We start from the raw sequence: 12,310 nt of genomic DNA, 5'->3' as shown, positions 1-12,310 counted from the left end.
TCCTGCAGGGGTAGAAGTGGTCACCTTTGGTGCCTCAGGGTCTCAGGCAATGTGCCTCCCTCGCCTCCAAACTCCCTCCCTCATAGAGGCTCATCACTGTATTTTCTATGTGCTCTCTCACGCTCCTCCCGTTTTCCATCCACACACCATTGTGCTGCTGGATTTTTATTTTTTGCTGTAATTCGTGGGCCAGCAAGTACACAAATCTCCCTTTGCTGAAAAAGCTGGCATGTCTGCAGGTTTCCCCATGGCTCTGCTGCAGCTCCTCACCCACTGAGCTCTAGCTGGCAGAGCCTCCAGCTATGGGGTCCAGTCGTGGGCATCAGCCGTGGGGCTGCCCTGCAGGAAAGCAAAGATGGCTGAGTCTTGTGTTGTGTCCCCGGACACCGCACATTTGTAACAGTGCTTTATTCCTCTTTCCCCTGATCTCACAACAGTGCCAGCTCATCTGGAGCTGGCACCAACAGGAGGCATAATTAAGAGCATCAGACAAAGCAGCTCAAAGGCAGCGCCGGCTCCTTGTGTAGTCTGCACACACAGATGGCATCTGTGGGGTGGGCCATGGTGGGCTAATCCCAGGGCCTCACTCTTTTCTCATGCTTTCACTTGAGAAGATGCTAGGTCATCTGTTGTGCATGTTTATGGGCAGAGGTTTCTGGTGTCCGCGTCTTTCAAGAGGTTATTTTCTTGCATGGAGGATGCATCTCGCCCTGCACCTCCTACCTCACCTCTAGCAGCTTCATCCCCTCCCACTGACTCAGTGAGGCCCTTCTTCTTCCTCAATGAGTCTCTACGCAGGGTCCTGGCTCTGCTGCTCTTGGCCATCTTCCCAGGTCCTCCTGGATGGCCACCCTGTCAGTACACTGGTGCAAAGCCCATCCAGTGTCAGAATGCCATTGGGATCCTTAGGACCCCTGCTTTCTTCTCACTAATTCCATTGTCCACTCCATGTGATATCACCGTGGGCTCTGTGCTTTGGGGCTTCACTCCATGGTCTGAAGGCTGCAATATGACATGGCGCTAGATATGCCTATCTTTGCTTCGTGATATCAGACTCCTTTTTCTGAACGCTACATTTCCTACTGACTCCTCCCCACCTCTGCTCCCGTCCTTTGGAGAGGTAGAATTGCAGGGCGAGGCTTGGAGAAAAGCTGCCTGCCTCCAGCCCCTTGACTCTCGCAGGCTGAGAAAGTGACTCACCTGGTTGTGGTTGAGAGGGAAAGATTTTGGGAAGACAGATGCCAGAGATTGATATCAAGGATGCCAGATGGCATTAGTTGGTGATGACTTGGTGAAGTTCTCTCAGTGTACGTGTATTGCCTTCACAGGCCACAGCATTCAAGTTCACGCAGTACCAGTAGCCAGATCATCTCTCTTCGTAATGGCAACTAAAAATATTGGTTTCCATGAAGGACAAGTCATTGCTCAATGCTGGCTGTGTTCAGGTGCTGACATATCACGCTCATACAATTTTACATGGAACAAGCTTGGAGGTCCATCCATTTTTTTGCGCTTTTCTTGACTTTTGAAGCACAGACCCTGTACCAAGACAAACCTCGAGACCAGAGGAAAGTTTGGAGCAAGGGCTGGAGAGGTTATTTTCAGGTGGTTTATCTCCACCGTTAAAAAAGAGGTCGTTTGAAATGTTTGGATACTGGCATGAGCGAATAAAGGAAAAAGCATAGTACAAAATCAGAGCACAAGACCTCCTTCCAGCTTTGAGCTCTTGGGGCAAACCCAGGGTTCACCACTACATATAAAATTGTTCTTTAAAAGACACTCTGATTCAAGTCAATACTCTCCACAAATGTAATGAGCTGCTTCTTTTCCTTACAGAATATTGGCAAAAAGATGTCGTGTCAACAGTTCATAGCAAACCTGGATGGCCTGAACGATGGGAAGGACTTTGCAAAGGATTTGCTGAAGGTAATGTGATATAAATAGACAGTGGGATGCCATCATCATTATTATAGTGCCACCTAGTCCTGCTGGGACACCCCGAGCCCTTGAATCAGCATTTTCCAGTGCACAGTTGTTTCAATAGGAGAATTGTAACCCACACGAATTGCTTCTACTAACTTGCAGGGAGCCACCAGCAGTGGCTCTGTTCTCTGTTGGTGTTTTAACCAGATTTGTGTTGTATCTGCACTCAGAGCGCACCAGGGCTCCCTTTCCCTCAGGTAGCTCTGTGATACATCAGACAATGCACAAAGCAAGGTATTCCCCCCCAACATGACCACCTGGCACTGATACTGTTTTCTGCCTTCGCTTCCATGTAGCTAGACGTAATGCTCCAATACAGCTAGTTCATTACCATGGGAGATTGGTTAAACACCCCAAAGAGGGTATTTTCTCTTTCCATGCGGCTTAACACCATCACCACTGTCTGCACCTGCTGCAGGTCCAGCAACCTGATCTGAGTTTTGCTGTGTGGAAGGAGTGTCAGCACCACATCAGGGGCATCACACTGAGCTTTAGACAACACCCCCCCTGCCTCCCAGCAGACCTCACTCTACCCTTCTACTCTGTACATTCAGGGCCACCTCCACATTCTGCTTTCCTAGCCCATCCCTGCTTCTTTCCCAGCCCCCCAGGGAGGCCACTGGAATTTTGCACAGGAGGATCTGGAAAGGCTGATCCCCAAGGTCATTCATCCCTCCTCTGCTTATCAGGGCAACACTCAAGTCTCCACTGTCCCTTTCCCCTAGTTGAGACATTGGAGGTGCCTTGGCATACCCCAGAGTCCTTTATCATCTTTGTGTAGGCCAGGATGACCCAGGACTAGATGCAGCACCCAGGATTAGTTAAAAGTTTCCTGTGCAGGTTGCCAAGCAAGGCTGGCTGCCAGACCCGTCTACTGCTGACGTGTCCAGTCCAATACCTGGTATGGCACATAGACAGAAAAGGGTCTATCAGGACAGCAGTTGTCCTGCTCACTGGTGAATACTCCTCCAGGAGAGTTCAGCAGGGAAGGTATCTCTTCAAGAACACAGGAAGGGTGTGGAGGAGATTATCTCCACAACCCAGACATGTCTTCCACAAGAAATACATCTAATACCGTGTTCTTGTTTCAGACACTATATAACTCCATCAAGAATGAGAAGCTGGAATGGGCCATGTAAGTATATGTTAAGCATTTGAGAGATAGTGTGTCTTTGAAAATAGCTGACAGGTCCCGAGTCATGTTTTTAGTCCCCTAGAAGCTCCCAGAACATTTCCTGCCAGGCTCTCAAGCACTGAAGTCCCTCCTGTAGGCAAGGTGGGTTTATTTATGGCTTAGACACAAAAGCACACAGGGAGGTTGGTGGCAGTCTGTGGACACAGGCTCCACAAGCATATTCTAATGGGAGTGCCCTCTTTTTTTGCTACTACACCTATAAAATACTGGTCCCTCTTCAGGTGCTTCAGAGGTCTTTGCAGAAGGAGCTCAAGATCTGGGGTTTTCTTAGTCACTGAGACTTTCCATCTCTTCAACATAGTTCCTCCTGGAAAAAGTATCAGAGAATTGCTCAAGCTGGAACAGATCTTGTGAGATCTCCGCTCCAGCTTCCTCCTCAAAGTATGGCCAACATTGAATTCAGACCAGGATGCTCAGGGCTTTGTTCAGTTTGATCTTGAAAACCTTCAAGGATAGAAAACCCACAGCCTTTCTGGATCCATGAACCAATGCTTAATTATTCTGAGAGTGACATTTTTTTCTTATGCTCTGTTGGTCTGACTTACACCCACTGCCTCTTGTCCTCTTGCTGTGCACTGTAGTGAAGACTCTGGCTTTGTCTTCTCGATAACCTCCTCACACATGTTGGAAGGCTGCCATGAGGTCCCCAAAAGCCATCTCTTCTCTAGGTTGGACAAGTCCAGTTCCCTTAGTCATTTCTTATATTGCAAGTGCTCCAGCCCCCAGGCATCTTGGTGGGAACTCTCTCCACCTTGTTGATGCCCTTTCCTGTATTGGGGCCCAATACTGTTTCCTCTATTTAGATATGATATGCACAGTAGAGGAGGATGGTGACTTCTCTTGGCCTCCTCACTGTGCCACTGTTACACAGCCCAGAACAGTTTTGGCCTCTGTTTCTGCCAGGACACACTGGCTGGCTCCTGTTCAACCTACTGTTCACCAGGAGCCCCATGGCCTTTGCTGTAGAGCTGCTCCCCAATCAGTCAGCCCCAGCCAACCCTTCTGCAGGCCCACTGCACACCACTGCAGTACTGGGATGCTGCATTTAGTGAGGCTCCGGTCCCTCTGAGTGGTGGCTCGGTACCTCTTATTTTTTATGTCATCCACAAACTCCATGAGATGTACTCCATCTCCTCCTCCAGGTCATTATTTTTTATCTTGAAACAAGCTGGGAAGAACAGGCCTCCATGACAGGTTCATTCAATACCTTCCTCAGCCTTCTTCCCCTGCTCTGCTACCCACCCCCTGCCCACAGTACAGGCCAGGGCTGTCATTGAGGGGTGCACTGTGCTCCCCAGCCCCAATATCTCCCCCCTGCTCACAGTGGATATTTCCTTCCCTTCCCTTTCCCTTCCCTTTCCCTTCCCTTTCTCTTCCCTTTCTCTTCCCTTCCCCTTCCCCTTCCCCTTCCCCTTCCCTTTCCCTTTCTCCAGAGGATCGTGGGACTTATCAGGACCTTCTGGGCCATTAGCTCCATCACCTGCTGTTCTCCTCATATTGTCCTGGATAGAAAAGTATCTGGAGATGGTTCAGTCCTCCCTCCCCAGTGCCAGCGGTGCCTTGAGAGCAGCAGTGTTTGCTGTGGGCCAGTGTCTCCTTCGGAAGGGACACAGCCAGCCAGTGACCCTGGAAGGGCAGTGGTTTCTTCGTAAGGCACGTAGCATAGATTTCACTTTTAAAATAATCTTGTGTGGCATCTGTGTGAGAGGAAACCCGCAATACCAGCTCTGCAGCGGAGACCTAGTGGACGTAGTCACAAGAGGGAGCTCTGTAGTTTATGTAAGAGGAGTTCAGCAGAAGCGCATCTGCTGCTGGCTGCGGGCACTGGTTACACAACGCTGCCGGCACCCGCTCTCCAGCTCGGACACATCTGAGGAGTGTTGGCCCCGGGGTCCCGCTGCAGCGGTGCAGTCCCAGTCAGCAGCATCCAGCCCCCCTCCTGCCCTCCTCCACCCACCCTGCTTGTCTTCTCGCAACCCCTCATTCACCCCATGCTGGCCCAGGACCTGCCTTGCTGCAGGACGTCCTGTTTGGTTGCAGATGGCCCAGCTACAACACCAGAGACCTCTCAGCGCCTCTGCCATGGGACAGATGCTCCCTGACAAGGGGCACCTGGTTTTCTTTCAGGCACGTGGCACTGAGTTGTAAGCTTGCACAGGCAACGCTCTCTTCTCCCTGCTCACTTCTGCCTCCCGTCCTTGTCCATCCCAAGGAGCGAAATGCCGTTGCTCACAAAGCCCGGTAGGCCAGACAGGTACATGGCCAGCACCCCAGCAGCAAGCAGGACCTCAGGGGGGTCCCTCTGGTGCAGCTCGGAGAAGTGAGCCCCACAGACTCCCCACCCAGGCGCGGTGCCTGGGCCCCAGGACTCCTGTGGCTGCTGAGAGCTGAGCAATCATCCTTCTGTTCCAAGAGGTGTCTGATGCTTTGGTCAGCTACTGCCTGCAGGTGGGGAACTGTGGTGTTTTACTGCCTGCATCCAGCTAGTGGATTCGTCCTTGGGTCCCTTCTCAGCTGAGGTTTGGTCCCAATCTAATCTGCAACCTAAGGTGACCACTCATACCATTTAGACATTGGCATGTATCATACAGGGCAGAAATTCCCTGTTTGCTCTCCCTCCTATTGTCCCAGGAACATTGGGGAAACATCGGTTCCAATACTAGTTCTAGTTTCTATGGACCAGAGTAGGTTTTACTCCAAACAGAAAGAGGCAGGCTTGGTGAAGTTGGTGGACATTTCCCTAAGCTGCTCAGCCCTTGCTTTCCAGAGTCCAGGACCAGGAGATCTGTGAGGAGAGGCAATTTTTTAAGGAAATGACAAACATTTCTTGCCCTCTGCTGGCCCACCCTGAGGACACAAATGGGGAGTTAACATATAACCTATTCCACTATTTGTGTTTTTTTGATCAAGTGGCTGATTTCCCTAATGTCTGTAGAGCTTTTGTTCCTCTGTGATGCAGAGGACATTCCTTCAGTATCTAGGAGGCCCCAGGGCCTCTCAGAGGTTGAGAAACTCTGGTAATACCCGGCAAAGTCTTCCTTAAGGTCTGATTTTAGAGCACAGAATTGGAGACTGTTCCCATGAAATGCTCGTAGTCCTCAGCAACGGTGTGTCTGCAGATTCCTGGGGTTCAGACAGGCACCCATTCTCTTACCTTCTTGAGTAAGCTCACAGTGGGACCACTGGGACAGTTACCTGCCACCCACCCTCGTCCCAGCTATGTCCAGATCACCACCATTGGCATACTCTGAGTATATAGTCCCAGTATCAGCCTAACTTTTCTTTCTATGGCTAGTCTTGTAATAAATAACTCCCTTTAAAACCAAAGCAGATAGAGCACACTGTAACCCAACCCACATGTCCTCCACTCAATCTCTTCTCTGACTTTGTTTCCAAGTGATGAGGACGAGTTGAGGAAATCCCTCTCGGAGCTGGTAGATGACAAATTCGGAGCCAGTGCGAAGAAAGTGACAAGGATTGTTGACAGCAGCAACCCCTTCTTGGACATCCCCCAAGCACTGAACGCGGTCACCTACAAGCACGGTGTCCTCACGCGCAAAACCCATGCAGACATGGATGGGAAGAGAAGTACGTGTCAATGGGACAGGAGGAGATGTGCCCCAGGGAGTACCAGAGCCTTACCCTACCCTTCTGGTTCTTCTGCTGAAGGCATTTCCTCACCACATCCCAGGGAACACAAGAAAGAGCCCCAGATCCATAAGTGCCAGGGCAGAGGGAAAGGAGGGTTTTTTGAGGCATTTGTAGACATGAGTGTTTTCAGGAGGCCTCAGTCTTCCATTCTCACTGCTAAGGAACCTAACAGTGCATGTCCCACACAAACAGACCTGGCCTTCCATGCTGTTCATGACCATAACCACACTCTGAGCAATGATGTGAGGTTGGTTCTACAGCAGCTGTCCACCCCAGCCCTGACCTTGGGGACAGTCTGGTCTTCAAAGCTTTGTTCCTGTCCATATTCTGCCATGTGCTGAAAACAGCCGCCGTGTCCTGCCTGGGCAACAGGATGCCTTATAGCTCTGCTGTCAGCATTTGGGACTACAAGAAAGATAAAGGAAAATATATGTAGGAACTGTTCATAAACAGAGATTAATGTAATCTTGAATAACCCCATTTTGCTAGTGGATATGATTGGCCCAGTCACTGCAGCTGATTAAAAGTCTTGCATAGAAATTACCATCAAAGGCCTTCCAGCATTTTCTTAATAGCCCATACCTGGAGGATCAGCTGTCTTGTGGTGCAGTAGATGGCTCCCCTCACCTCCAGCTTCCAGCAAGCTCTCTGTCCCCAGGTCTATCAAGACAGCTGGTGGTAATGCTCCTTATTCACTGGAACAGAAGCTGCCTTATCCACTGTATGTCTGCCTAACTCATCTGAAGCAGAGGAACTCAGGCAATGTCTCTGCTCCTCAAGTATTTAGTCCAAAGAACACGAACCTGGGTTTGGAAGAGCAGAGACTTCCTGCACATGTCCATTGGTTCTCCTACACCAGCTCCTCTCTGGTTTTGACCTGCTTGTGTCCATGCTGGGAGGCTGCATCCCCCAGCCCATGTCTCTCAAATGAATGTCCCTGCAGACAAGCTACTGATAAGCAGTATGAGGTGTGGGCATCAGTGCATGCCTGTGATGGGTCAGGGCAAGGGTTGGTCTTGCAAGAAATGTGAAAGTCAAGCAGCTCTGGCAGAAGCAGACATGTATAATTGAATGTTCTTCCTTTTTTTAGCTCCCAGAGGAAGAAGAGGTTGGAAGAAATTTTATGCTGTGCTTAAAGGGACCGTCCTTTATTTACAAAAGGTAACCATGATGGACTATCCCTTTCATACTGTCTCCAAAGCAGTTGTGCTGTCCTAAGCAGGAGACCCATAGATGCAAGTAGAGATGAATCCATGTTCTAATGCATGTATGGCCATCTCCAGAGCTCCTCCAGAGACCAGTATACAGAACTGGAGTATGCCCTCGTCTTCGGTGTTAAGGGCACTATTCACAGCCTCAAAGAAGGGTCATACAGGAAGAAACATGAAAGAGGGAACACTGAAGCAAGATTTCTGTAGAAGTGTCCCAGCAAGTAGGAGCTATTGGGGAGGATGAATGAACAGATGGTAATGAATAGGTGAAATAGGATGTTAGTGAAAAATGCAATAGAAAGTTGAAGGTGCAGAGCATCAGACAAGTCTTACCCTGTTTATTGTTTTATGTGCTGGCATAGATCTGATTATGAGCAGCAACTTCACTGAGTCTGTGTGGACCATGCTTAAAGCATTTCATCTTCTTTAGGACCTTGCTGAGCTGGGTCCTTCCATGGGTTGCAAAGCAACATTTTCTGCCTCCCTTAATCTGTGTTCTGTAGAGTTTTCTCCAGCTCCCCAGTTCTGTCAGTCTCTAGTCAGCACAAGTATAAATCACAAGTCCCCATGAGAGGGAAAGTCACCATAGAAGAGCTTCCCTGCATGCTGTAGCATTCAGCTCTCGGCCTTTCGAGACACTTGTATGCTGGGAGGATTTTCATGGATAGTCTTTTCTGTGGGAAAATCCAAGAAGCTTGGATAGGGCCTCGCTTGGATGTCAGTATGAGCCAGCCAGGGGTGCCAGATGTTCATCGATGCAGCAGCATAACCCACTGAACTAGGTCTGAACCACCTTAGTAGCAGATGCCTGCAGTAACCCATTGAACTCACCTTGCTGGAACAGCTCTCCCTGTGGGTAGATGTTCCTGTGTATTGCAGCATTATCTCCAAAGCAATGAGAGTAAACAAACATTGGATTATATAAGAAAGGCGGAAAGATCCTCAGGGCAGCACGGAATTATGACTCAGAGCTTGTAGCACACCCCAATGATTCTCATATTTTGCCAGATCCTATGGCACATGTCTCAAAGCCAATAGAAATCTGGCAGCAGCCAATGGTAATTTACAGAATGGATTGCCCTTGGCCAAGTGGTATTTTTACAGCCTTGCCGCTATGTCTTGCGGCTGAAGGAAGCTGCAGCACACAGGAGAGCCCAGATCATCTCCAGCCCTCTAGGTGTGCTGTTCTTCAAGTCAGTGGCACTTGACTTACATCTCAGTCTCTTGTCTCGTTACAAGTCTCCACATGGAGTCCACTGAAGAGGTCCTCAGGTTGACCATGAGTGACGCATGAGGATTTAATGTGTACAGAGCTGCCATGGGCATTTAATTTTATGATAGTTTTTCTATGGAAAAAAAAAAAAAAGGCATTTTCATCAAAAACACAGGCACCATTTGGATCTAAATGAATTTTTCACCTAGGACTTCTAGAGTATGTCCCTTGGCATGAGTCTGATGAGGGGGTATGTATTTGGAACGAAATACACTTTCATAACAGAATTTTCTTTCCATGCTGGACTAAAATCCAGTTTGCTGAAGATTTTCTTGGCTGCCTGGGCAGCACTGGGAGGAGTCATAAAGCTGACACTGAGCGACACTGTTGCTGATGGGACAGAGAGGCTGGGTTTTCTTTGTTGTACAAGGGCTGGCAGCAGTAACATCCAGGCTGTTGTGTTAAAATACTTCATTATGTTAGTACTAGGTGATTATAAAGACAGTGAGGATGTGATTGACATGGCAGTTAGAAGAACAATGTTCTTATCTAGATGACTTTCAGAAGCACATGGTTAAGAGACTGAGGGCATTCTTTATAGACAGAGACTGAAGAATAAAAACGCCTAAGTTTCGGGTAGCTTATGAAAGTGTCTGATAAACAACAGCTATGACTGATGTGTAATTAGCAGGGGGGACCGGAACTGTCAAGGGTGCCCCAAAGAAGCAACACTTGGAACAACAACAAAATGAACCTGAGGAAACATTTGGGCAAAGAATTTGAGCGAAGAGGAGTTTCTTAGTCATGAGCTGCTGCCAGACTGTATAAGGTCCTCTTCAGAGGATCCCTTGGGCTGGGATTGGCTGTAGACAGTGTCTGTCAGGCTTGCCAGAGACAGCACAGGAGGACGAGACCACAAAGTCCTTGCCCTACCACTTCTGAACTTTCCCAGTGCTGCAACAGTGTGGATAAACCTGTCCTGTTGATTTTTAGTGCAATTTATTGCCTATGGGGTGGCTTACAGAACAAGAGAATTGTACAATACAGGAAGGAAATGGCGTGCCAGCCTCCCAAGCTCTCAGCAGAAGATGCCTGCAGATAAACATAAGGTAGAACCTGGCTTGAGTACAAATCCCTGGGAGAAGATTTTCTGATGTGAAGATAGAGGATAAAGTACCTGCTTCCAGACCCACCTGACACCATGGAGCACAGGTTCAGCCTGTTCTGGTTTTTTTCGTAGACCAAAGGATCTAGGCTTTAATAGGAAATTTCCATAAGTTTAATAGGAAACTCTGCTCAATTTGGTTTTGTGGAGCAAGCTGAGTAAAAATAGGAGTGAGAGAGAGAGGGAAGGAGACAGGGAAGGAGGGCCTGGGGGAACAGATGTAAAGAAAGGAGGAATGGCCAGATACAGAGAGAGATGGACATGAGATAAGCAGCGGAGTGGGTGGGTAGGTGAACAGATGGAAGTCAGTCAGTTAGACACAATTCAGGCAGCAGCCATAAACCTTCTGATGTAGAGATGTCACATGTCACTGAGGTGCCACTGTTAATGGCTGGATTAGTGTGTTCTAGCTTAGTCTGCTGAAGCATTTGCTTGATCCCCTAAAGGGATGCAGCACAGTCTTGAGGAAGAAATGCAGGCTTGGGAGCAGGGCACAGCTCTCCTGCACTCTAATCCGGACTGGGCACTGACTCACTCTATGACCTTTGACAACTTACTTCACCTCTGTGAAATGGTGATAATAACCTTTAATCACCACACATAGAGGGGTGTTGAGAGGAACGATGGAGAGCTATAAACCATGAAGTGCTTTTACATGGAAGTACTGGAAAGGGTGCAGGTCCTCCCGCAGTGTCTGCCCTCGCAGTCCCCAACCATGAAGTAGTTTCCAGGCCATGGATGCTGTCCTATGCAGGCTGGCCCTTGCTTGAAGGGCCGAGTTAATGACCACACTGAAAAGGGGGCAGTGGTTAGTTTTCCTCATTAAATGGTTTATTTAGGCTAGTGGTTGTGAGCTGAAGAAAAGGAAAAAGAGGAAAACCCACTCACAAGTTGGAGAATTAGGAATCTCTGTAGCTCCATGTCCATATTTACATCACTGTTCAAGGCTGGTGCTGAGGAAGGAGGGCGGCAGGACCAATACGCTGGGCTCTCCCACGCCATTAAGGTGCCCTACAAAGGCAGGCATAAGAGATGGATGCCTTTTCTTGACAAAACAAGTTCATATTAATTGTGGATCTCCCAGCATGCTTGCAGGGGTGGGAAGTAGGGGAGCTGGGGCTCAGAAGAGTGAACAAAGACACCATGGAGCACTGCCATGGCAGATGCTAAGCCCAAGCAAGGGGCCGGTTATGTATGTTTAAGCAGAGCCTTTGTGCAGACCAGAGGGGCACATGAACAGAGAATCTGTCTACACCATTAGCATTAAAAGCTGAAAGCAAATGAAATTAATTTAGAGGGATTCTGAAACAAAGCATCCACACCTGGGCTCAATTCCTGCAGAAAACGTCATCAAAGCAGACCCTGAAAATTGTGAGTCCAACGTCCCAGAGAAACAAGAGAATAATAAACATATCACCATTCAAGGGCTGGGGTCTAAGGTTAACTGAAATAGTGTGGCACAGCACACTTTGCCCATTTCCCAGTGAGAAGTACCTGTGTGAACGGTGCAGTACACATAAGATGAAAATTCAACAGCTCTATGACACCAAATTAACCCTTCTGCCAGGAAATGTGTAGCGAGATAACACCATGGAAAGGGTGAGAGTAAGGTTAGCAGTACTGTAGCGTGGAGAAAACTTTACCCAGAGTTCCTCAAAATATGAAACAGTGACAGGGGATGAGGGAAAGGCTGAGGTGTTAAATACCTTCTTCACCTCAGTCTTTAATAGTAAGACCAGTTGTGCTTCAGGTACACACCCCTCTGAGCTGGAAGACGGGTACAGGGAGCAGAATGAAGCGCCAGTAATCCAAGGGGAAATGGTTGGCAACCTGCTACATCACTTAAACACACAGAGGTCTATGGGGTCAGATGAGATCCACCCAAGGGTGCT

General features: G+C 48.6%; 1 protein-coding gene across 1 annotated transcript in view; it reads left to right on the top strand.

Moving 5' to 3' along the window:
• PSD2 (pleckstrin and Sec7 domain containing 2) overlaps positions 1-12,310 on the top strand; it is a gene marked incomplete at both ends in the record, with an annotated part of 41,028 nt that overhangs the window by 20,470 nt on the left and 8,248 nt on the right. The window contains 4 exons of the mRNA XM_080353197.1: positions 1,837-1,926; positions 3,075-3,118; positions 6,576-6,766; positions 7,920-7,990. Coding sequence (XP_080209323.1) covers positions 1,837-1,926; positions 3,075-3,118; positions 6,576-6,766; positions 7,920-7,990 — 396 coding nt within the window. The remainder of the gene's footprint in view (positions 1-1,836; positions 1,927-3,074; positions 3,119-6,575; positions 6,767-7,919; positions 7,991-12,310) is intronic.

Source organism: Nesoenas mayeri (genome assembly GCF_963082525.1).
Source record: "Nesoenas mayeri genome assembly, chromosome: 14".
Lineage (NCBI taxonomy): Eukaryota > Metazoa > Chordata > Aves > Columbiformes > Columbidae > Nesoenas > Nesoenas mayeri.
The sequence above is the reverse complement of the archived record's forward strand: the minus strand, read 5'-3'. Positions and strand labels throughout refer to the sequence as shown.